Genomic DNA, 26,357 nt, shown 5'->3' on the forward strand with positions numbered 1-26,357 from the left:
TTCAGCTTTACGTTTATCCTTTTCAACAGCTGTGACTGCCGGCCTCCCTCCAGCTTCCCAGCAGTTTGATTCTAGGAGCACCCTGTGCACTTCCGTGCGGCCTTTCTGGTCTCATAACAGGCCAGGGACTTCCTTAGGGCCACACACGGCAGGATCAACGTTTTCTGGGGCACCTGGGCGAAGGGGCTCAGGCCTGGGGCTGCCGCTGTGACAGCCTGAAAGACCGGAAGTCAGGGCAGAGCCGCAGGCCATGCTGGGCCGGTGGAACAGCAGGCTCAGCAGGAAGCGGAAGACGACACCAGCCGGAAGCGGGGGGGGGGACTGCGGGGCAGCAGGGGTTCCAGGTCACGTGGTCCCTTCCCCCGGGCCGGTGTGAATGCACCTGTGGAGGAAAGTGACCCCAAATCAGGCAAGGGACGCCCTCGTGTGGAGACCACGCAGAAAGTCAGCTGTAAAACTACGGCTCAAGAGGGTAGCGACTATGCCGGACTCAGGACAACGCTCAGGGTTGAATTTTAAGACGCAAAATATAGAACAGCTGTAGAAAATATATCACATCAAGGCTATGATTACAACTGAAGTGCGCAGGAAGATCGGGGAGAATTACATAAAAATAGACCCAAGACCTGAACTTCAAAGCATGAGGATCGAATAGTGGAATTTGAAACCTCCTACCCGATGAGGCTAAACAGTGTATTAGCTACCGCTGAAAGGAACTAACCCGCGAGCGGAAGCCAAAACACGAGCTCACAACACAGCACGAACAGGGAGGCGGAGGCGCGGAGGCCCTGGTGCGGGCCGGGCCTCGGTGAGCGAGCGCCCCGCTGGCCCGAGGGGTCCCCGCCAAGCGCGCACGGAGAAACAGAGCGACCGGGGCCGGGCCGCAGCGGCGGGCGGAAAGGCGGGGCCGGGAGCAGGCGGGAGGGCGTGCGATTCCCTGCCAGACGAGGCCGAGCAGAGCTCTCGCAAGGGGCGAGCGGCCGCGAAGGCACCCGGGGGGTCGGCGGGTGTCGAGGGGCCACACTGGCTCCCTCCCGGGGGACGGGGTGGGGCTAAGCGCTGGGAACCCGGGACCAGGGCGCTTGGGTTTTCCTACTTTTCTCCAACCACGTTTTCACCGGTGGCTGGATGTGCAGGCTCCAGACTGATCGATTCCAAGCCCCAGCGAGGGAAGCAAAAAGGTATGAAGGCGCCTAGAAGCTATCCGGCGTACTTCAGAGACATGGGAAACGCAAGGGAACCCAACGCCGGGTTTTTGTGGTTCTCCGCTACTTCCGAAACCAGGATCTCCGGAGCTGTCCTATCGGGAGCACGCAGCAAGCTCGCAGGAGCGCGGGGTCCGGGAGCGCAGGGCGGCGACTGAGTCCAGGGCTCAGCGAGGGTCCACGCAGCGCATGCTGCCGAGGCCCAGTGGTTTTTCCTGTTGGACCTGTGTCATTTGTATTTTCTGTCCGCTGTGAGGCGGGCCTTCCCACACCCGGCTTGACGCGCGGTGCCGAGGACCCGGTCAGGAGTAACCAGAGCGAGGACTGCGGGCGGCAGCGTAGACGCTGCTCAGAACCGGGCGGTGCGCGTGACGAGGTGGCCGAGTGGTTACGGCGATGGACTGCTAATCCATTGTGCTCTGCAGGCGTGGGTTCGAATCCCACTCTCGTCGTCGTCAGAATTTCTTCACCCCTCTGGGCGGTGGGCTGGCAGGCAGACTCCTTCCCTGCCAGGCTGGGGCCTCCTTTTCCTCAGGAGGGAGCCTCTGGAGGGCGGGAGTCATTACCCAGGGGCGTTTATATGTTCCTCTTGCCGAACCGCCCCTGGCTCCTAGTCTTCTCCCTTACAGTATTGGAAAGAAGTGGCGAGAGTGGACGTCCTCGTTTTGCTCTGGGTTTAGTGGGAAGCTTTTACATTTCCACCGCGGGTAAAATGTTAGCTGGGGTCTGTTCCATAGACCCTCATTGTGTGGAGCCGCGCTCCTGTCGCACTCAGGCTAAGGAGGATTTTAACACCTGAGAGGGCCTTGAATGTTGTCAGACGTTTCTTCTGCAGCTATTGAGATGGTTGCCTGCTTTTTATCCTTCCTTTTATTAACATGTCGTGTTCTATTTATTGATTTAGATAGATTTTAAAGTCTGGTTTCATTTCCTCAGGAAATGTCTACCATTAGTTTCCTGGGCCTCTGATCTAGACATGTCTTCTCTAGGCAGCTGATCATATCCTCCAGTCCTAAGTTGGACCTCTTCTTCGAGGACAGTTTCAAAGAAGCATTGTATGGAATGGGGTTAAACAGGCAAGGAAAGTTTTATTCAAGACTACTGCAACAAGGAAGAGAGGCTGGACTCAAACCCAAGGCAACAGGAGCAGCTGGGAGTTTATAGCTAATGGGTAGGGTGAGGAGTCCTTGGATGGAGAATTATTAAGGCATCGAGGATATCAGAGTGGAGGATTCAGATTCTTGCTAAAACAGGGCTGGATGGACCAAGGGTGAGAACTAGTCAGGAAGAGGGATCAGAAGCCTGGGGAATTTTGGTCAAGGATGGAGCCCTTGTACCCCACACCCCAGGAACCCTGACTTCCCAAGGGTTAGGGTTCCCGGAGATGCAGCTCGGGCATCCCCAGACCACGGTACACCCCCACCCCCCGGCAGCTGGCCCTTGGTAGGGCTAGGTCACCACATACAGTCAGGCTTTTCTGTAACCTAAATTGGGAGGTTTGTCTAAAGTCCGAGTTTTTGGCTCTGAGCGAGGACAAGTGCACGTCTGACAATGGATGGGATCACAGTGCTCACACCATTAAACTCGCCTTTACCTTTGAGAATGGGACTTGCCCTCTGTTACTGTCATTTCATAAAACTCCAGGAAGATGGCCAGGACTCTGGGATGCATGTGAGAAACTGACCACAGGCTGACTGAGGTAGCGGCTGGAGGAAGACTGGGTTACAACCTCTCCACACAGGTAAGGGAGGGTTCCAGCTGCTTGGGAAGGGGGAGTACTGTGGGTGAGAACTCATCACAGGAGCAGCAGGAGAGTGGAAAGAAGGCAGGACCATGGTGCTGAGTCAGCATGGCCAAGAAAGGCTTTCCCTGTGCCATTAAATTAGGACCATCAGGACCACACATGCGAAATATCATCAAGAGGCCCTTGTGGAAATCAAAAGGCTGTTTTCATAAGCTTGGTAAACCTCACTTGGTGCAGCTCTGTGCAACCAGAGGTAATTCATAACATGAGCTAATGAAATATTTATGGTTTAATGGGTTTTGACTCGGTGAGAGTAGAACTCAATTAGAAGGAAATCTGAAAGGTGTTCACTAGGTTCACAAAACAGGGGTACTTCCTTGTTCCTCATTTTGTTCCTTTCCTGCTGGGGGAAACCCCCTCTAATTTAGCCAAGGTGGGACACACTCCCTGCCATGATCTAGCCCTTTGGACTCCGAGTCACCACTGTGTAGAGGAAAGAGCTTTGTCAGGTGCTCTAAAAGATTCTCTTCTAAGAGGTCCCACCGAGATTTGAACTCGGATCACTGGATTCAAAGTCCAGAGTGCTAACCATTACACCATGGGACCAATGGTATAAAAGGAATGGAGATGCATAACTGTGCTGAGATAGAAACTAGACAACATTTCCCCCAGATCCAGTAGGGAGCTTGGTCAGGCCTCAGGTGGCTGCAGAGCCCAAGATTGTAGTACATAACTCTGAGCCACCGCAGCTCATCTCTGGGACCCCAGATTCAGGTTTTGCAGACTGAAGCTTATGCAATTTAGCAGCCTTGTTAAAGCAAAGGAATAGATGTTCTGAACACTCCAAGGCCTGTCTGATGTATGTGGAGGTAACTGGAAGACAGGCAGCTGTCTCAACTAATTTCCAATGTATAAACAATATTCTCAATATACATATAAATTTTGCAAATTCTACAAATACTTTTTATAAAGAACAACCCCATCCAAGGGTGTGCAAAGAGCCATACAAGTGAGGATATTGACACAGCAAGATTCATGATAAATACTACTCTGGGTATACTTTGGTAATATGATCTCTACCTCAGCGGTTTTTCTAAAAAACATGAATAAATATATATAGAAATGAAAAAATAATATCTAAGAATACTCATTTTAATATTTTGCAATATCAGAAGTTTAGAAATGTGCCAGTGTACTTAATGGAAGTACTCTACAGCCACAAAAAAGAAAGGGATAGACCTATGTGCTCACATGCTGACTCGGCAGTTTCTGGGAAGGATTGAAGTTTGAAACAAAACTTAAGTCATCTACTGAACAGTAAGGCATAGTATTATACTTTTGTAAATCATAACTTGTGAGCTGATATTCATTTTTAAACAGAGTGGACGAATAGACACCAAACAGCATAAATTTTTCTAAGAAGTTAGGAATTACCTGTTGGTTTTGGGAAAGCACAAAAGGTAAGCGCTTGATAGTGGCTAGGCGAGTGGGAGGCTCCAATGCAGTGTTTTGACGATCTAAACTTTGTCACATAATAAAAAGATTAATGTTCAATTTCACTGGGGGTAGCAACTCACTGAAGGTCAGTCAAAACCCCTGGGTAAGAAATGCTTGTTTACACATTTCTGAGAGAAGTGTTCTGATGGTTTAAAGCTTCTTAGAAAAATTAAAATGTGAGTAATACATATAGAGACCGAAAAAGGACAGAATGGGGAAGGGACTCTCAAAACTATGCCCCGGGCATGTTAATTTAAAAGGGATTTATTAGTACAAGTTTGCAGTAGATAATGGTAACGATCGTCGGCTCTTGAACAGCTAGAGCAGGCTGTCAAGGTCGCGGGCAGGACTCGGGCTGGGCGTGGGGTCCCTGGGCTCCCCGACCCGGGCAGCCTCTGCAGCGCCCCACGCACATGCACACCCCTAAACATGCCTCCACGCCTGCATGTCTGCACATTCTTACACATCGCACTTCCTGCACACCTTGCACCTGCACGCTTCCCGGGCCGCGCAGGACGCAGGCCCGACGCGGGATTCCCCCTAACTCGGCGCGGTGGTTCTCAGAGATCCCACCCGGCCAGATTTTGCGTTTCCTGCGGCCGTTTCCCCGCCAGGGTTCCGCGGGACGCGCAGCCGCGCACGGGGGCAAATCGCCAGGAAAGCCTGGTCTCTGGCTTCCTCCAGGGGCGCGAGATCCGGGGGGCACAGAAGGGCCAGGCTGCTCTTCCGCCTTGTCTCTGGGGTGGCGCATCGCGGTGGCAGAAAACCCAGAGCAGCACGTCCCCGACACCGCTCGCACCGTGACTTCTGTCGCTAGGACGGCGGATACCTGCGGACGCCGAGCGAGTTCTTTTCCCAGGCGCCTCCGCACGGGCCGCCACGACCACCCCTCGGGGGTGCCAGAGGGGAGCGGAAGTGCGCAGGCGGGGGTGGGGCCGGGCGGTGGCACTTCCGCTGGGCGTGGTCTGCCGCAGCTCCGGAGGACTTCGGTGGCTGAGGCCGGGGAGGGTGCGGGGAGGCGTGCAGCCCGCGGCGTGGGCGCCTTCCCGCCCGCCGGCTGGGGACCCGGTCTCCCGGCGGCCCCTCCCTGGCGTCCCTGCGCAGGCTGTACGCTCGGGCCCTGGTAGCTGGGGCCCGTGTCGCGCGAGTGTTCGGTCGCTCTGGAGGGACCGGCCTGCATTGTGACGCAAACGAGCCCGCCTCAGCGCATCTGCGGCGGTTCCGCGCCAGGCGTCTCCTTAGGTCGTGGCCAGAGGCGGAGACCAGAGCTCAGGGACCCTCCGCGAGAGCACGAGCGCACTGGCCTCCCGGGAAGGGATGGAGGCCGGCGGGGCTGCAGGACAGCCGGGGGACATCGTCCAGGTGACAGTGAAAGAGGAGGACCACGCTTGGGGCCCGGAGCCCTGCCGGCCGAGGGGCGTGTCTTGCCCTAGGGAGCTCTCGCGGCAGCGCTTCAGGCAGTTCTGCTACCGGGAGACCCCGGGGCCCCGGGAGGCGCTGCGCCGGCTCCGCGAGCTCTGCCGCCAGTGGCTGCGGCCGGAGACCCACAGCAAGGAGCAGATCCTGGAGCTGCTGGTGCTGGAGCAGTTCCTGGCCATCCTGCCTGAGGAGCTGCAGGCCTGGGTGCGCGAACAGCATCCAGAAAGTGGGGAGGAGGCAGTGACTGTGCTGGAGAACTTGGAGAGGGAGCTGGATGAGCCTAAGCAGCAGGTGAGAAGTGGCGATGCCACCTTCTGTAGAGAATTTGAGTAAAGGGGTCTAGAACGAGGTCCGAGGGATGGATTCACGTCACCCTGATCGCTGCAAAGTGTGGTTTTGGGTACTTATTTCTTATTTCATCGCAGTGTACCAACAGTTTTTGTGTGATAGCTGTTCCAAATGAGATTACTTAACCAAATGGGAAACCTTGCACTGTTGCTTATAGTAGAAATTTTATTTAATGATTGTAAGGTTCAGGAGCTATATTAGGTAAATGTATAAAATAATTACTGTTTTGTATATCTATCTCTTGTTACGATGCCCACTATTTTTACCATAAGTGAAAATAAATCAGCCTAAGAATATGAGAAACATCTTATAGGAGAGACAAACACAGAAGTAGCCTAGAGGTAGGCGTGGTGCCACATGCCTGTAGTCCAGCCGCTTGGAAGGCTGAGGCAGAGGGATCACAAGTTTGAGGCCAGCCTCAGCAATTTAGAGAAACCTTGTCTCAAAAAATAAAAAGGGCTGGGGTTGTGGCCCAGTGGTAGAGCGCTTGTCTAGCATATAGGGGACCCTGGGTTCCATTTCCAGTGCCGCAAAGAGAGAGTGAGGAGACAGACAGAAGGGGAGGAGGGAGAAATTTAGTGGAGACATCAGGAAAGATCTGGGTTGATTATATGATAGGCTGTATCACTAATTAGTACCTAGAATTGTTGATATGCGAAGCGTTATGAGTCAAGTATTCTATTCAGAAGAATTTTTAAAGTCTTTTACCATTATACTAGAGTCAACAGAGTATCTTTGCCTTCTGTGATGGTAATTTTAGAATACCATGGATATTGCTAGACACATTTCAGTCATGATACTATCCATGTATTTATTTGCTTCCTTTGAAGATGAACTTTTAGGTATGCAGTTTGATTTATTAATACACGTGTTTGTGGAATGAAGAATCTTTAAAATGAGATCAGTTTAAAGCTGAAATTTTCCTGGATTATACATTAGTGTCTTTGGCAAGTTGCTTTAGGTAACCAAGTAAGAGCAACTGAATTCAAAGTATCTGGTTGTAGATAAATATTCAAGCAAATCATAAAAACATATAACATCATACATCATGCCCATTCCCCCCCCCACACACACCTCCTGTTTGGGTCTCTTGATCGCACACTGTTTTGGAAGTGGTTAATGGCAACCCCCCCATCTTTGTGCATTTTTTTGCTAAACTTTTTTGTATTCCAGAAAATGAGCAAGGTGAGGGGTCCACAGTGCCATGGAAGCATGTTGGTGGTAACATTACTGATAGTGTAAAAGAAGAAAAGCTTTGACAGTAGAAGAAAAGCTTTATTGTTTTGTTTTGTTTGGTACCGGGGATCGTGCTCGGGTCCTTGTGCTTTCGAGGCAGGCGGCAGAACCACTGAGCTAAATCCCTGGCCCCTGAAGAAAAGATTTAAATTGTAAAATGTTTGGAAAGAAATGAAAGAACCTGTGACACTGGTTGTACAACCAGCATGAAGAAGTTGTTGTGTACAATTAGAAGCAATGCTGGGAAAGTGAAAGAAAGTCATCTAACTGGAACAGCTGCCAGTGCTGCAAAATCCGTTAGAACAAGGCATACAGAAACAGAAGAAGTGGAACATTTACTAAGTGTGTGGGTTGTTGAATACCAGAGAAGATGCAATCTAGTGTGTCTTTTCTCAAAATTAAAGAGAAAGCCTTCGGACAGTAGTGGTGAATCTATGGCGTGAATGCTGCAGCAGACACACAGAGCCCTCTGTCAATTCCTGAGCCAAGTTGCCTTAGCATTGCTCCAGCAGCTGAGCATCAGGTAACTGCACATAGGGGCCATGTGCATTCTCCAAAAGGAGTAGTGGCCCCAGGCCATGATGTCATGAGCTGTGACTCATAAGTTGCAACTTGACTGGGCTTTCGTATGGGTGGTCAGTGCACTGCCAAGATATGTGTGTGTGTGTGTGTGTGTGTGTGTGTGTATTATATATATATATATATTTTTTTTTTTTTTTAAATATTTGCTTGGACTGGCAGTGAGTTGTTTTTTTTTGTTACCAGGGATTGAATTTGGGACCTTCCACTTGCAAGGCAGGCAGCGGAACCACTGAGCTAAATCCCTGTCGTGTCAGTGAGTTTTAATACTTTTTTTTTTGTTTTGGTACCGGGGATAGAACTCAGGACCTTGTGTTTGCAAGGCAGGCAACAGAGCCACTGAGCTAAATCCCCGGCCCAAAATACGTTTGTTTTTATTAACACAAGATTTTAGCTTTGAGTTTTCTTAGGAAAATTTGAAATTTAATATCTAAGAGTCAGCAAAGAGATGTTCTCATTAAAGACTGAGAATCTTTTAATGTTGTGCTGGCCCCTGATGTACTTGGATCTGCAGCATCGTATTGAGTTGTTTGTGAAGAATGTATGAAAACAAGAGCAACGTTATATATATTTGCTTGGATGGCTGTGAGTTTAGCAGAAGCCCCACAAGGTAGGAAACGCACTCAGATGCCTTTTCCAGGGCAGCGGAAAGCTGGTGCTCAGTGGAACACTGCCCCCTTGCGCTCGTGATCAGCAAGTTCAAGAGGAGCCGCCGCTGAGACTCACTGCTGTGGATTGATTGTTGATTTGGGGAATGTCCAATTCTTTAAGTGTTAACTAGTAGTGTTAGCTGTTTTTGGTATAGGAATAGATTTGTGTTGGGTGCTTCATTTTTTTTTTTAATTTTGTGTTTTTTTAGACTCCAAGTCTTGAACACCAAAAAATGACTACAGCAAAAAAAGCAAAACTGAAAACAGATAGTGGAAGATCATTCCAAGAGGCCTGGACAGAATCATTTGGAGTGATCGAATGCAATGGGAAAGCATTATGTATTTTGTGTAGTAAAAGTGTTGTGTGTCGCACATCGAGTGTCAGACGGCACTTTGATACCAACCACAAAAGTGTTGCCGAACTTGGTGAAACTGAAAGGAAAGAATTTCTGGAAGAGAAATTGAGGAAATACCGTTCTCATTATCTTAGTTTTTGCAACTATCTTTCTAAAACAAATCATCTGACAACTGCCAGCTTTCAGATTTCACTGAGCATAGTAAAGCATGGTAAGCCCCTTTCTGATGGGGATTTTATCAAAATGGCCATGTTGTCTGGGAGTAATTCCCTTTTTCATGATTTCCCAAACAAGGATGAAATTAAGCAACGCATCTCTGAGATGCCACTTAGCAGAAATACTGTTAAAGATCGAGTCCTGCGCATGGCAAGTGATGTTAGTCAGCAGCTCACCACTGACTTACAGAAGGCAGCCTGTTACTCCATGTGCTTGGATGAAAGTGCAGATATAAATAATCACGCAACCCTAGCAATAATTTTGCGTTATGCTGTTGGTGACATCATGAGAGAAGAGCTGGTGAAACTGGTGTCTTTGCGTGGAAGAACACAAGGGGTAGATATCTACAATGCTGTGATGGAGGCTTTTTTGTCACAAGACATAAGACCAGAAAAAGTAGTTTCAATTACTAGTGATGGGGAACCTTGCATGGTGGGGGCAACATCGGGTTTCATTCAGTTCTTTGTTAAAGAAGCAAAACATCCAGTCATTCAGTTTCATTGTATTATACATCAAGAAGCTCTTTGTGGGAAGGAAAGCAGCAAAAAATTAGATGATATCCTCAAAGATGTATCAAAAATGGTGAATTACATCATGATGCATGCTCTTAATTTTCAACAGTTTCAAGCACTTCTTGAGGTTCAGGCACAGTATAATGCTTTACTTGTGTACAGTAATGTCCGGTGGCTGAGCAGAGGACAAGTCCTGGAGAAATTTGTAGCCTGCTTGGATGAAATTAGGCTCTTTATGAATGCAAAAGGGCAGGAATATCCACAACTCACTGATACAGCCTGGCTTAATAACCTCATGTTTTTTACAGATTTTACACGACACTTCAATGTGCTCAACAAAAGACTACAAAGTGTAGGGAAAACAGCAGAAAGGATGTTTTATGATATCAAAACATTTGAGAGAAAACTGCAGGTTTTTGAAAGAGACCTTGAAAGTGGGCAGCTGAAATATTTTCCAAATCTAAAAATGCATTTAGAGAAATCTGCATTTGCAGACAGATTTACAAGCTGTCAGGAAATCTACAAGGAATTTTCTAGCATGGTAGCAGCTGCAAAGGAGAATTTTAGTAACAGATTTTCACAGTTCCATAAGATGGAGACAACTTTGTGTTTTCTTACTTCTCCAGATAAAGCCAAATTTGAAGAACTTGATCTTTCCTGCTTGTACTGGTTAGATTATGGAAATCTGGAAATGGAGCTATTGGAATTTCAAGAAAGCTCTATCTGGAAAAATAAATTCTATGACCTGCGTGCAACACTTGAGAAGATAGAGAAGGTGGAGTCTGAAGGGATGACAAAGGGCAGCACACTTGGTAGTTTTGAAAATGAAATCCTTAAAGTGTGGAATTCTCTGCCAAATAATTTTAAGTCCATGAAAGCACTTGGGATTGCTTTTCTTACTTTGTTTGGATCATCTTATGCTTGTGAGCAGCTGTATTCAGCTTTGAATTATATTAAATCTGATACAAGAAACAGATTAACAGATGACCTGAGTGCTGCATATGTTACTCTCAAACTGACGAAGTATGAGCCAAGGTTTGACAAACTATCAGCATGCATACAGCAGCAAAGATCTCATTGACTGTGCAAAAGCACACCAAATGCAAACTCTTACTTTTCAATAAAAAGCCATTTCTAACATTGAAAGCTCTGTTACTGTATTTTTCTTTTAAGACAAAAGATGTTTTATATGTGACTTTTTTCTAACCTAAAATTTCAATATTTAGTTGTTGGCGCTTTGCCGTAAAGAAGTTAGTTTTGGGTTGCAGTTTGGACACTCATTCTCTAAAAGGTTCGCCGTCACTGCTTTAATATATGAAGGCCTTAAGAAAACTGAAAATGCTGCAGAAGTGCCTCTGTTTAGTACAAGTAGTGGCTGGAGACATCCAAGAACTGGGTACCAGCCCTAGTGTCATAAACCAAAAGGACATTTTAGGGTCAAGTACAGGAATGTACTGTAACCTCTGGTTATTTGATTATTTATTTTTGTTTGTTTTGTTTTTTTAAGACAGGGTCTCACTATATAGCTCAAGTTGGCCTCGGACTCACTGTATAGCCCAGGCTGACCTCGAATTTGTGGCAATCCTACTTCAGCCTTGTGAATGCTGGGATTATTAGGCATGAATCACCACACCCAGTCGATTATTTAATCTAATATTTTCAATGTACACAAATGGGGAGTTGATAAACTTTAGCTAGGTAGCTTAAATATATCAGGACATACAGATCAACTGTTTTTGTGGTGATTTGAATTGTGTCACAACTTCAGTTCTAGACTTGTGGTTTAAATTGACCAATGAATAACATTTTTGTTTGGTTTTTTTTGGTACTGGGGATCGAACTCAGGACCTTGTGCTTGCAAGGCAGGCCCTGGAACCACTGAGCTAAATCCTCGGCCCTGAATAACATTTTTAACATAGGTCTAAAAACTTATTTTTGCATTATAATTGACTATTATACTGATTTCATGGCAACTTCTTTTATAGAACCACAGTGTTTCTTTTTTTTAAAACAGGATTAAATTGTTTTGAATTGCTGTAACTGTCTTCCATTGCTTAAGTTTTCACTGTTTGACATTGAAAATCCCAACATCCCAAAAAGCGTAACTTCCAAACAATGAGATCTTACAGACTTACTTTTTCCTGCGCCAGATCCAGACAAACTCTCGCCTGAATGTGTAACGTACTATATAGTTCAGTAAGAAAAAGGGCTGCCCCAATAGAAAAATCAACAAAGAACTTAAATACCTACTTTAAGAAAAAAGAATAGCCAATTGGTCAATAAAGTTACAAAACAGTCATTTAATCTTATTAGTAATCAGAAAAATGCAAATTGAAACAATGTGTGGTACTATTTTATTTTAACCATGATGTTTTAAAAGTTCTGACATGAGTAAGTTTTAGGATGTTGAACTGCTGGAATGATGATGCACTATTGGCAGAAGTAAATTTTCATGACCATGTTAGAAGCATCTACTATTCTCAATGATCCAGCAAACTTGCTGCAAGGTATACATCAATAGAAAACTAAAGACAAAAGAATATTCACAGCAGCGTTATCATAATTACCAAAACTCTAAACAATTCAAATATCTGTTAAGAGTAGAATGGGATCTGGGAGTATAGTTCAGTGGTAGAACAGGTGCTTAGCATGGGCAAAGCCATGGGTTCAATTCCTGGGATGAAAAAACAGAAAATGTGGGATGGAAGAACATAGGTGGTGCATTTATACAAGTGAATGCAATAATGAAAATGTTTAAGGAAATACTATAACAGTGGGGATGAACTTTACAAGCATAATTTAACCAAAGACAGACAAAAATGAATACCTATTGCATGATTCTGTTTATGTAAAATTCTGAAAGCAAAATGAATCTATGTTGGTAGACATTAGGGTAGTAGTTGCTTTTGTGGAAAAGCTGTCTGTCACCTCAGCTGGAAGCAGGCCTCTGTACTCAGCCCCTAGTTGAAGAGTTCAGGCCTGTTTTCACTGTGCAGTATACTACATCAGTACAATTTAGTACCTTTCTGTTCTCAGGGAGATAGTTTTTTTGCTTTTTGAAAAGCTTTTGCTTACAATATTACGATTAATCATGGAGGTATGATTGATCCTAGAGGCTGTTAGAGAAAAAGACTTTTGTTTTGAGACAGGGTCTTGCTATGTACTTTAGACTGGCCTTGAATTCACTGTGTACCCCAGGCTGGCCTCAAATTTATGATGATCCTCCCTCAGTTTTCCAAGTGCTGGGATTACAGGTGTGCATCACCACACCTGGCTTTAAGGGTGCTTTAGGAGGTTGTTAGCTATTGGATACTTACTTTCATTATGTGCCCACTACACTTCACAATGGTGGAAATTCAGGATCTATTCTGCCTAACGTGCTCATGCTCACTTTCAGTTTACTTAATATTTAAATGTCTAAGATCCACCTGTAGAAATGGTTAGAAGTTCTATAAGTCAGTGACAACTCTCCAAAACTAGAATAATATAACAGTGTGATACATTGTGTGTGTGTGTGTGTGTGTGTGTGTGTGTGTAGAGCCTTAAGGCTTCAGACTTCATCATGGAATTTATAGGTACACATTGTTTTGGTGGGGAAGTTATGTTAACTTGACTAGACAAATACAGTGTTACACAGTGTATGTAGGAAATTCTATATAGGTACATTCAGGACTTCTACCTTCTTACTATCAGGCTCTGCTGTTGGACACTGACTCATTTCAAGGCTTGGCACAGATAATGGTTGGTGTGACAGCTGCACTTATAGGCCTGAATTTTAAAAAGACCTAATAAATTTACACGCATGCTGAAAGAAGGAATAAACTAGAGAATTGAATAGGTTGTTCTGATTTCCCAAGAAAGTGAAACCTAATCAAACACCATTGTAACAAATTGTGACATGGATGATTTGGAGGTGAACTTGCTTTTATGTTAAAGGTACATTTCTTTTAAGGATTCTCTAACTTACTAATCAATTAATCTCAGTTCACTTTCTGACTGAAGTATCAGAATATTTTCCATTGAATATATTCATTTATGTTGAATATTTAACAATACTTTCCATTAGTGGTAATGACATTTCTTTTTCTAAATTTTTTTTTTCTGGTACTGGGGATCGAACTCAGGACCTTGTGCTTGCAAGTCAGGCCCCTTTTTTTAGTTTTGTGAGACAGAGTCTCACTGTGTAGTCCAGGCTGGTCTTAAATTCACTATGTAGCCCAGGCTGGCCTCAAACTTGTAGCAGTCCTCCTGCCTCAGCCTCCCGAGTACTGGGATTACAGGTGTGTGCCACTGCACCTGGCCATTTTTTGAATATCTGGCCAGATAACTTGTGACTCATGTCTTCTCCTAATACTCTGTTCCTTATTTAGCCATATAATCAGTGAAGTAAAAGTCCAAGAGAAATAACCTGCTACTTATAAGTGACAGAAGAAGTAAGCCAGAAGAAACCAAGGAAGCTGAAAAATGGCCAGCCTGCCCATTGAAATCAACTCTAATGGGGTTACTGGAGTAGACGATACCTCAGTGAGATGTCACCAATGCAGGTAACTACTCCCTGGAACCCAAAACATAAAGATAATGGAAAATCAATTTCTACCCACTGTCTTAGGAAATATAACTAATTGCTAATGGAAATAAAATTATTAAAACCCATGAACTTCATTCAAATGTATAAATAAATGAAAGAATTGCTGGGAAAAATAACTTTAAAGAACAGAGAAGTAGACTTACCTATACACTAAGGTACCAAAAAGTCTCTTTAGATAAAACTGGTATTGACACAATGCACATCAGTGAAGCAATAGAATACAAAATAGCCATATCAAGAAAAAAGTGATTAAATTCTATGTGAAAAAATTTAAATATGATACATACAAAAGCCTACAAGCAAATTCAATACATCAATGAAATTATTTGAAAAATATATCAGGGATAAAACCTGATCTTACCAGAAATGCTCTAGGTTGAATCCCCAGTACTGTGGGAGGAAAAAAAATTTGATCTGAGCAGTTTTCACGAATATTTTAAAAAATGCTTTAAGATCTATTCCGTGATGCTCAACTTCAATCATAGTAAAAGCAAATTAAAACTACATAGGCCTGGCCCCAGTGTCCACCAGGTCGGCCTGGCCCAGCCATGATCAAGGCGATCCTCATCAACAACCACAGAAAGCCGCAGCTCTCCAAGTTCTACCAGCTGTACAGTGGAGATACACAGCAAGAAATCATCAGGGAGACTTTCCATTTGGTATCGAGGAGAGATGAAGATGTTTGTAATTCCCTTAAAGAAGGATTATTATTTTTCTTTTTAAAGAAGGATTATTAATTGGAGGATCTTACAACAAACTGATTTATAGACATTATGCAACACTACATTTTGTCTTCTGTGTGGATTCTTCAGAAAGTGAACTTGGTATTTTAGATTTGATTCAAGTGTTTGTGGAAACATTAGACAAATGTTTTGAAAATGTCTGTGAACTGGATTTAATTTTCCATGTAGACAAGGTTCACAATATTCTTGTGGAAATGGTGATGGGGCGTGGTATTGGAGAGCAACAGGAATGAAATTGTTACACACATTGATGGACAAGATAAACTGGAGAACTCTTAGGCTGGCTTAGCAGGAGCTCCAGCCCGCGCTGTATCAGCTCTAGAGAATATGCATCTTCCTGAGATCCCAAGGAATATTAACATTGGTGACATCAGTAAGAAAGTGCCAGGCCCAGGGATTTAGCCCAGTGGTTCCACCGCCTGCCTCATAAGCGCAAGGACCCGAGTTCGATCCCTGGTACCAAAAAAAAAAAAAGTGCCAAACCTGCCCTCTTTTAACTAAAACATTAAATAGGCCACTCCCAGGTAAAATCCAGGGGGAAAAGTCATCTAAGTGTACCATACAGTTGTTATTTTTATCAAAAATAGAGGAGAGTCTTAACTTTTGCTCTTGGACTTAAGTCAGGGTACTGTATAGAAATTGTGTAAAATAAGTATGAAAGTTCAATGTTGCTTTTCTTGCTTAGCGATTTTAAAGAAATTGTATAGTTCCAGTGTGATATTTTTTTTTCTTTTCTAAACTGCATTCCTGTGCCAACCTAAGGCATGCCTCTACGTATTGGCTATTACAATATTTTGAAAGTGCAGTATTTCTTTAATTATGTACAACCCAAAATGTTGGTGTTTTGTATGGGTCACAAGTGCAACAGTCCTTAATTCTTTCTATTTGTCACAGTTGTTAAAGAATCAAGTATGTATTGCATGAAAGTATTATGACCTTTTCCTCTTAGTTTAAATAAACTCAAAGGTAACTGGATTTCTAAAGCACCTTTCTGTTTGCCTGATATCTACTTTAGCAATAATTTTTTTATGACCCTCTGACTCAAAAAGTGAATAAAGGTATATTTTATCATTGTTTAAAAAAAAAAAAGCTACATGGAAGTACCATTTATCAGCTGCCAGATAGATGAAATCCAAAGTTTGACAAAACAGCCTGTTGGCCTGATAGGAAACAAGTCCTCCAGTGTGTTGGTGGTGAGTGTGTGGAATGATTCAACCCTACAAAAGGCATCTTGTCATCTACCGAGAAACCTAGTGAGGCACTTAACCTTTTGATCTAGCATAGCACTTCTGGGAACTTTGAAAATACATGTCTACAAATAGAAAGAAGATAGAAAGTTTCTCGTTGCAGTATTATTTGTAAATGGAAACAATTGTAAACTATCTAAACACTTATCCACATGAACGATTGAATAACCTACCCCAATGTGCCAAGCACAATGTTCAGGCACAAAACAGAATGAGGATGATATCTATGAACTGGTGTGAAATGGTTTTCAGACATTATTTTTATATTAAATGAAAAAAGATGTGAACTAGTATATATAATGTGAAGAAATAAGTATATGCATACTTATATTTAATTTTTATGTAATATATACACAAACAGAAGTAAATACACGTTCTTATACATGCAAATATGCATGCATGTTTGTGTATATAAAACATTTTACATATTTTCACAGAAGTAAATACAAGGTGCAGCGCAAAATGAAAAATTACTTATGAGAGTGGGTGAAAGTAGAATTCAGGATGTATGAATGTGGCAAAGACTTTTCTGAAAATATACTTTGATTTTTTGATATATGTTTATAGAGTATTTTAAATAAGGTGAAAACAAAAGGATTAAACAGAAACGAACTCAAATATATCAAACTAAAAACAGAAAAGTTTAGGTGACTTGAACATAGTATTCTGACTATATACTCTTAGTGGAATACTGTCTGTGGACATATCGAAATCTACAATAATATATTGAGTTCTATTTAGTAGGTACACTTTTGGGAGTATCCTACAGCACACAGTATAATATAATTATTAAAGCAATTCTGTGTTTATCTAGCTTAAAGCAAATGAATACATTGTTTTAAATTATTTTGCACTATTTTTTTCACTGTGACAGAAGGAGATACAAATATGGAATGTGGAAAGCCAAGGAATGCTCTGTAAGGTTAACACTGAATTAAATTTGTGACATTTCAGAAATGTATGTACCAGCCCTGTCCACGAAAGGGCCTAGAGGTGATGACACCCCAGGGATGATGAGCCTACGTACTACCTGACCATTGTTACGTAAAACTTTGCTCTGTAAAGTGAAATCACTACTTCTTGGAAAAACTGTTGAAACCATGTCTGGTTTAGAGAAAATGCAACATGGGCCTTGAATTTATTTCTGTAAAAGATGGGGGAATACTGGAGAATGGACCCAGGGCCTTTGCACTTAGTTACATCCCGGGCCTTTTAAAATTTTTCCTTTCAAGACAGGGTCTTGCTAAGTTGCCCAGACTGGGCTCAAATTTGCAGTCTTCCTGCCTCAGCCCCACAGAGTGCTGGAGTTACAGGTGTGTGTTATGTCTGGGTGGGATAAATATATTTTTCAGTATATATATATATATATATATATATATATATATATATATATATTTTTTTTTTTTTTTTCCAGTACTGGGGATCAAACTCAGGGCCTTGTACTTACAGGGCAAGCATGGTACCACTGAGCTAACTCCCTGGCCCTGAATGTATTTTTCAAATGAATAGGTCTTGTGGTCACTACCTTAAGCAGCGGTGAAACAACCTGTTGGAATGTGCCCTGTGACGTCACACAATAAGTACACACCACTGATGCAGTATTCGTACAGAAATGTCTAACCAGAATCTGTGAAGGAACAGTAAGACAGATCCCAATGTGAAATTTTCTGAAACACAGCTGGCTCTGACTCTTCAAAATTGAATGTCAAAGTAAGAAATGTCTTCAGATTAATTGAGGCCAAGGAAAAATAAGATGTGGAATAAATATTAATTGGATCATGGAATTTTAAAAACTATAACATATTTTGGAGACAACTGGGGAATTTAACTATAAACCGTGTGCTACATAATTGATGTAAGGAGAAGATACTGTTTTCCATCCAATACAGTTTTCAATTTGGATGGCTTTTTTTCCTGATCCATAATACTAATTTTTCCACATTTGGTTTAGAACTACTATAAGGTTCTTTGCTGTGTTAGATAGCTCCTTGGTCACTATTAGATAACTTACTCCTAGTCTGAAATATTCACTTTCAACTCATGACACTGTAACACTTTTCTTTCAGTTATCACAATTTAGGACACATGTCTTTAATGTACTCCCATTGTTTTTACCCTAAACAGAAACTACAGGAGTACATATCAACTCTTGTCCATTAGAGTCAGTTTCTGTGTATACCTCTGGCTTTATTAATTTCTCTTATTTTCATTTCTCGTCTTAGTATATCTTGCATTGCCCTTAAGAATACAGTGAAGACAGTTTCTTTTTACCTCACATTCAGTTTCAGTGCAAGAATGTTTCGAGGCTTAGCTATGGGTTGTGCATTAATTATTTACATTGATTATTAAATGTACCAATCTGTCTCAGGTGTCACAGGACATTTATGAGGAAGAAATTCCTGCGGAAAAAATGACTCCTCTGGATTCTGCACAAGAGTCCATGAGTATTGAACTCCAGCCTGCAGAAGGTGGAATGGAATGTGATTCTCCAGAACCACACCCTCTTCAAGATAATGGTGAGGATAATTTAGTCCTGGGAAAGTGGAGAAGACTTCAGCAAGGAAAGATCTACTCCTTGAGATTATGAGGCCTTTTCAGCTTTTACTGAATATAGTTGAAGGAAAAATTAACCAATGTAATGTAATCTTACTAATGGAGATCAGTTAGGCTGTCATGTAATAATGTCAAAAATAGTTGAACACAAGATTTTCTATGGATCCTTTGCAGTAGAGTTAATTAGTATCTGCGGATAAAAGAGACACCTCTGTGTGTGAATATTGAGCCCTTGACCATGTGTCCCATTGCTAAAGCCTCTGCTCCCAGATTTTGGTCACATGATGGTTATGTAAGACTTGGAAAAACTATTTAGAAATGCTACTGAATAAAGCAGTTTCTGAAGTCTGTCTTTTCATGTTCTAAGGTCTGTGAAGGGGTGCCATGGAGGCACAGGTGCAGGCTGGCCTGGTTCTGGAGCAGTTGTCTTTTCATAAAACGCAGAAGGATGATGGAGAAAGTGTTTTTCTCCTGCAGCCCTAGCAAGTCTCCATTCCCTATTCATCTAACTTACCAATATTTCTTCTACTACCTTCCTCAGCTCACATTCTCCTGATTTATTTTGACCTATATTTCCTTCCCAAATGCATTCTTGTTTACCTTCCTTTCCTTCTCATAGTTCAATATCATAACACAAACTGGATCAGTATAAAAAGAAATACTGTTCCTGCAATGGTTTTTTCAATCACATTCTAAGATAGCACTCACCATGAGTTTTATTTCATTATAAAGTTAGTCAGTTTTTGTTTTTTGGGTTTTTTTTGGTACTGGGGATCGAACTCGGGTCCTTGTGCTTGCGAGGCAGGCGACAGAACCACTGGGCTAAATCCCCGACCCAAATTAGTTTTTATGATGCTCTTTTGTTTTTATTTTTTGGGGTTTTTTTTTAGCAAAACATTTATTGGTACATTTTAGGTATATATAATGATAACTTTTCATCATAGGGAATTTGTATCAGTACATGATGTATCTTGTATGAAGCACTTTTGAATGCAGTCAAAATGTAAAAAAATGTTAGATAATGTGGAAAGATACTAGAGAACTAACTGATCCCTGTTTCTTTAGAAACTTACAATCTTGTTAGATGTACCTATGAAACAATTAAAGAAGAAAGTGCTATAGTGCTAATTTGGGTTATGAATAGATTATATTTTTCTGAAACATACTGTGAGCTTAAGTTTAGTGACCTAAGAAGTCTTACTGAAGCAATTGAGAGATGAGGCCAAAACACACAGTAACATATTGATTTAAAATAGTTTGGGTGATTATGAACATTTAAGAATGATTTGAATTTACTAGTTGAATATTTGGTATGCAAATTAGTAGTATGTACAGTGTTACCTGAGAGACAGTTATAAGACTGTCTGAATGTACTATACTAATTCCAAATTATTCTTTTTTATTGTTTTCAAAATATTTTTCTCCAGACTTAGTAAGCCAAGTTTGAGGTATTAGTTGAGATAATGGTGAGGATATTCTAAGTGTTTGTGTTATGACTATTCTAAACATTTCTTTTAACATGCTTTATTAGATCAGAGATTTTTGGCTTTGTAGTTTTACAGGCCCAAAAAGAGAACCAATATAAACCTAATATGTAGAAAAGCAGTATTATTGAACCTAAAATATTGATACTATGTACCAGACAACCTGACTGAATAAAATAGAAAATGTGGTTGTAGTCTGCAGCTTTTAAAAAAACCCATTATTATATTGCTAAAGGCTCTCTAACCAAAATAATATTTTTATGTAGTAAATAAATGCAAACATTAACTCGAATCCTGCTTTACATGAAATAGTGCTTTCCTTAAGGCTAATCCTGATACTTTTCTGGAAAGCCACATTCCAGCTTTCTACTCTTTTACTGTATTAGAACTGTTTTGTTCTTGGCTGGAGTTTTCACCTTTCCTTCGTTCCACCGAGATTGACCTCCTCACCAAAATCAGTTTTCCCTTCTGTGTGTCTGTAGCCCGTTTTCACCCCACATTCTATTGGCTACTCAGGAAATGTGCGTGTGTGCATTCACATGCACATGCGCGCGCGCACACACACACACACCAAATATTCTAATTTTTTTCCTTTATATTTTAGGGTCATTTTTGTGGCTTTCCATGATGTCTCGAAGCATGGGTGATGATAACCTCAGTAGCTTAGATACTAATGAAGAAGAAATTGAACCAGAAAACATGAGAGAAAAATTCTTCAAAAGCTTAGCAGTATTATTGGAAAACAAAAGTAATAATACTAAGATATTTTCTAAAGCTAAGTACTGTCAATTGATAAGAGAAGTAAAAGATGCTAAAGCTAAGGCAAAACAGGAGTCAGTTGACTACCGTTGGTTGGCTAGATTCGATGTGATCCTTGTACAAGGAAATGTGAAGTTAATTGAGGCTATAAATGGAGAAACAGATAAAGTACGGTATTATTTACACAGTGAGGACTTATTTGATATTCTGCATGATACACATCTCAGCATTGGACATGGTGGACGTACTCGCATGGAGAAGGAATTACAAGCTAAATACAAGAACATCACAAAAGAAGTTATCATGCTATATCTGACACTCTGTAAACCATGCCAGCAGAAAAACTCAAAACTCAAGAAAGTTCTAACATCAAAGCCAATTAAGGAAATTAACTCCAGGTGGCAAGTAGATCTCATAGACATGCAGTTGAATCCTGATGGGGAGTATAAATTTATTATGCATTATCAAGACCTTCATACGAAGTTAAGTTTTTTGAGGTCACTAAAATCTAAGAGGCCTCAGGAAGTTGCACATGCTCTTTTAGATATTTTTGCAGTTATTGGAGCACCCAGTGTCTTACAGTCCAATAATGGGAGAGAATTTTCAAGTCAGATCATCACAGAACTCAGTAATATTTGGCCAGAATTAAAGTTGGTCCATGGGAAGCCTCAGGTTTGCCACAGTTCTACAGAAGAAACTGAGGAAATCCAAAAGAGAATCTTCTCCTGGATGCAAATGAACAATTCACCACACTGGGCTGAATTTTTGTGGTTCATTCAGATGATCCAAAACCAGCCCTATCACAGAGGCATGCAGCAGACTGCATGTGAAGATGTATTTAGCTCTGAAGCTAAGCTAGACCTGTCTCACTCTCAGTTGACTGAAGAGCTCGTTGGCAGACTGCACAGAGAAAATAAATTAGACCAGGTTAATAAAGAGCTAGAAAATACTCTCAGAGCCCAGTATGAAGAATACATTGAGACTAGAACAGATAGTGACATTGAAGAAAATCTTTCCATTACCACTAAAGTGGCTAAAAATTCCCCTCCTGAAAGCAGGTTAAGATTTTTATGCTGTGTACTTTGTGAAAAAGAATCCATAGGTGCTAGTAATTGTGTATCATATCTTGGAAATGTCCATGCCCTCCATGGGGTGTCTTCTCACCAGGAGGCTTCAGGCTGTGGTCGACAAATAACTGGTAGTCTTTGTCATGAGATCAGTACAATGAAAAGGAAACAGGAGGTTCACAGAGGGTTGCATGTTCAACCGTCCAAAATGCTAAAGCCATCAGTGACACCATTTTCACCAGACACAGTAGGAGACTGGGTAAGAGTTTGAGTATCTCGTGTGATGAAAGCTGGGGAAAAGCTTTATTGCACTTTGCTCTGATCTTGATGGATAAGAATTTTGTTCACCTTCAATGTATTTTTCCTAATGAAGAACATGACTTCCACCTTTTCATCAAATTTGAAGTTATAAATTTGAATGCTACATCGTTTATTGTTTTGGGATGATGAACAGTGTCTCTTTTTAGGCATTTCTTGGGGGAATGAGAAATCTCATATCAAGAGGATAAATAATGTATATGATACTAGGTTTCTACAGAAGAATGAATTTAATAACATGAATTTAAGGTGACTGTTTCAGTTATATGTGAGTTTGGACAGTAAAAGGCATTTCAAATCAAGTAAAGAAATACTTAGGAGAGGTGAGGGATGGATGATAAATTTTGTCAGAAGACAAGTGTGTTTGTTTTTTTTTATATAGCAGGGATTGAACTCAGGACCTTGCACTTGCAAGACAAGTGCAGTACCACTGAGCTAAATCCCGGGCCCCAAAAGATAAGTTTGTATTGGCAGAGTTCAGTTGTGAGATTTGAATGGAGAACATGAGGTAAGGCCTACACAACTTTAAATCAGGCTCTCTGAGGTAGAGCTGATGTTCTGAAATAGTTACCCTTTATTGGGGCCGGGGATTTAGCTCAGTGGCATCGTGCTTGCCTCGAAAGCGCAAGGTCCTGAATTCAGTCCCTGGCATTAAAAAAAAAAAAGTCACCCTTCATTAAGGCTAGTGGTATTCAAAGTGTGATCTGCAAACTATTGATATGATGGCTTGCGAATTATTTTTACCAGTCCATGAGAGAAATATAAAAACTGAAGGTATAGAAACATATATAAACAATACAAGAGGAAAAAAACATTTATAACAACTTGACTTTGCTGCAACCTCCAAGCACATGATTAATGGGTTCATCTTACTGAGTATAGACCAGTTTAGGTGTTGCTAACTGCTCAAGGTGAGTCCCTTGTGGTGGGAGTTGCACTAGTAAACACAATTAAGGTTACTTTGTAATGTGTGCTATTTTACGTTTAGTTCATCATCTAACTTAGAAGTACAGTGGTACTTTGGTTCATGAACTTAATTCATTGCACCATTCTGGAAAAAATGGCCATGTTCATGTTCATGTTCATGTTCATGTTCATGTTCATGTTCATGGGAAAGATGGCTATGGTTGTATTTGTCACCCAATGCAGAGTTCACAAACGAAAACAAAATTTTACCAAAGGCTTCTGTTTGCAAACCAAACTGTTACCGCTATATTCAAGCTCAAAAATGTAAGCATTTATTATTTTTATAACGGTTTAAAATCACTTTTTATTTTTAACCAAGTCTAGTTTTGTTTTGTTTTGTTTTGTTTTTGGTACCAGGGATTGAACTTGGGTCCTTGCGCTTGTGTAGCAGGCAGCAAAACCACTGAGCTAAATCCCTGGCTAACCAAGTCTAGTTTTGAATTTATTGTTTTAACATTAAGATGGAGAAGTAAAGTTTATATTATTAATTTTAATCCTAATTTGCAGGTGGCGAAACAAGCTTCACTGGACTTTCTTGTCAAGAAAAGACACACTTTCTTGGAATATAGCAATAGTAATAAAAAAAAAATGGTAACAATAGAAGTTATCCTGGAGAGAGAAAAGCCAAAAGAGTTCATACGAGTTTTACTCAGAAATATGATCCTTCATACATTGAGTTCGGTTTTGTAGCTGCAATTGATGGTGAAGTGCTAAAGCCACAGTGCATTATTTGTGGAGATGTATTGGCTAATGAAGCAATGAAACCATCAAAACTTAAGCGGCATTTATATTCAAAACATAAAGAAATAAGTTCACAACCAAAAGAATTCTTTGAGAGAAAGAGTAGTGAATTAAAAAATCAACCAAAGCAGGTATTCAATGTTTCTCATATAAATATTAGTGCTCTGAGGGCTTCCTATAAAGTAGCACTTCAGCTGCCAAGTCCAAAACACCATACACAATTGCTGAGACACTTGTGAAAGACTGTATCAAAGAAGTTTGCTTGGAAATGTTGGGTGAATCTGCAGCAAAGAAAGTAGCACAAGCACCACTTTCCAATGACACCATAGCTCGCCGAATTCAAGAGCTGGCTAATGATATGGAAGAGCAACTCATAGAACAGATAAAGTTGGCAAAATACTTCTCATTGCAACTTGATGAGTGCAGAGATGTTGCTAACATGATAATTCTTTTAGTCTATGTGAGGTTTGAACATGATGGTGACATAAAGGAAGAATTCTTTTTTTCAGCCTCTTTACCTCCAAACACAACTAGCTCAGAACTGTATGAAGCTGTGAAAAATTACATTGTTGACAGATGTGGCTTGGAATTTAAGTTTTGTATAGGAGTGTGTTCTGATGGCACAGCTTCAATGACAGGAAAATATTCCAAAGTGGTCACCCAGATTAAGGAACTTGCTCCAGAATGTAAAATAACACATTGCTTCATCCATTACGACAGTCTTGCTATGAAAAAAATATCAGCTGAACTATATAGTGTGCTTACTGACATAGTAAAAATTGTGAATTATATAAAATCTAATGCGGTAAATTCAAGATTGTTCTCTTTATTATGTGATAATATGGAAGCTGATCATAAGCAACTGTTACTGCATGCTGAGATACGGTGGCTGTCTCGGGGAAAAGTTCTATCGAGAGTGTTTGAAATATGAAATGATCTCAGTCTTTTTGCAAGGCAAGAAACCTGTTTGGTCTCAACTTTTTGAAGATGTGAATTGGATATCGAGGCTTGCTTATTTATCTGATATCTTTAGTATTTTTAATGATCTTAATGCTTCTTGCAAGGAAAAAATGCAACATGTTTTTCAATGGCAGATAAGATCGAAGGACAAAAACGAAAGTTAGAAAGTTGGAAAAACAGAATTTCTGAAAATTGTTATGACATGTTCCACAATTTAACAACAATCATTAATGAAGTTGATAATCTTGATAGTGCACATCTGCGGAAAGTTATCAGTGAACATCTTAAAAATTTGTTAGAGTGTCTTGAATTTTATTTTCCTTCAGAAGAAGATCCACGTTTAGGAAATTCATGGATCCAAACCCATTTCTCGCATCAAAAGATAATTTGAATTTAACTGTAGCCTTACATGATAAGTTGTTGGAACTAGCTTCTGATGAGGGTTTAAAAATAAAATTTGAAAATACAGTATCCCTTGCTTCATTTTGGATAAAAGTTAAAAATGAGTGCCCTGAGCTTGCTGAGATTGCTTTAAAATCTCTTCTTTTATTCCCTTCAACATGCCTGTGTGAGGCAGGGTTCTCTGCTGTAAGTGTTATTAAAACAAAACACAGAAACAGTTTAAATATACGTTATCCTCTTAGAGTGGCATTGTCATCGATCCAACCTAGATTAGACAAACTAACAAGCAAGAAGCAAGCTCACTTATCACGTTAAAATCTTTAAATGACACATACAGTGGTCATGCAACATATGCATTTAGGCATTTGGCGTGAGGAATTTATTTCACTTTAGGCTTTCTGTTTAATTACTATTGTGGAAGTATCAAGTTATGAGTAAAATAGCAATTCTCTATATAAATTGCCTGTAAACATTCAGTAAAGCATTTATACAATTTTTATAATTTTATTTTCCTGTTATATTGAAGTATAACTTTTTATTTGTTAACCCTAATATTAAAAACTTCATGTTGTTTTTTGTATGTCTTTGCTGTTGTATACATTAGCAGCTTGAGATTGTAGGACAGCTTCCATGTTGAAAGGGCACATGAGGTCAGTGAAGAGGAGTGAGTTCATTAAGTAGGATTAGGATTCAGATGCAGTGCAGGGGGTCATCAGGATGTTAAATTTGTTCAACTGATCGGGGTGGTTAGGTTGGAAGTTGGAGTT

At 41.2% G+C, this 26,357-nt stretch overlaps 1 protein-coding gene, 1 long non-coding RNA gene, 2 other non-coding genes and 1 pseudogene across 14 annotated transcripts; 3 read left to right on the top strand and 2 right to left on the bottom strand.

Annotated features, from left to right (window-relative positions):
* LOC147826137 (uncharacterized) lies at nt 1-5,410 on the bottom strand. Its single transcript, XR_015439072.1, has 2 exons — nt 1,097-5,410; nt 1-382 (listed from the first exon to the last, which is right to left on the bottom strand). It is a non-coding gene; the product is annotated as an uncharacterized LOC147826137 (long non-coding RNA).
* On the top strand, nt 1,576-1,657 carry Trnas-gcu (transfer RNA serine (anticodon GCU)). Its single transcript has one exon. It is a non-coding gene; the product is annotated as a tRNA-Ser (tRNA).
* On the bottom strand, nt 3,484-3,555 carry Trnaq-uug (transfer RNA glutamine (anticodon UUG)). The gene has a single exon. It is a non-coding gene; the product is annotated as a tRNA-Gln (tRNA).
* On the top strand, nt 5,388-25,656 carry LOC101723813 (SCAN domain-containing protein 3-like). 11 transcript variants are annotated; one of them, XR_002396087.2, is made up of 4 exons: nt 5,420-6,156; nt 18,709-18,856; nt 20,982-23,751; nt 23,995-24,121. XR_002396087.2 is itself a non-coding variant. In XM_021260793.2 (4 exons), exons 1-4 carry the CDS (start codon nt 5,764-5,766, stop codon nt 24,175-24,177), a joined length of 2,205 nt encoding a protein of 734 aa, XP_021116452.1. In that variant the 5' UTR covers nt 5,420-5,763; the 3' UTR covers nt 24,178-25,656. The 11 variants fall into 11 exon arrangements, 8 of the variants coding, with proteins under 8 accessions (XP_021116455.1, XP_021116452.1, XP_012928621.1 ...); XM_021260793.2 differs by having other exon boundaries at nt 20,982-22,462; nt 23,995-25,656; XM_013073167.3 differs by having other exon boundaries at nt 20,982-21,125; nt 23,995-25,656.
* LOC147826138 (AP-3 complex subunit sigma-1 pseudogene) lies at nt 14,899-15,372 on the top strand (annotated as a pseudogene).
* Nucleotides 25,657-26,357: the final 701 nt, after the last annotated feature.

This window comes from Heterocephalus glaber, unplaced genomic scaffold (assembly GCF_053883595.1).
Source record: "Heterocephalus glaber isolate CG9 unplaced genomic scaffold, H.glaber_assembly_v1.0 deba00001472, whole genome shotgun sequence".
In the NCBI taxonomy this organism is placed as follows: domain Eukaryota; kingdom Metazoa; phylum Chordata; class Mammalia; order Rodentia; family Bathyergidae; genus Heterocephalus; species Heterocephalus glaber.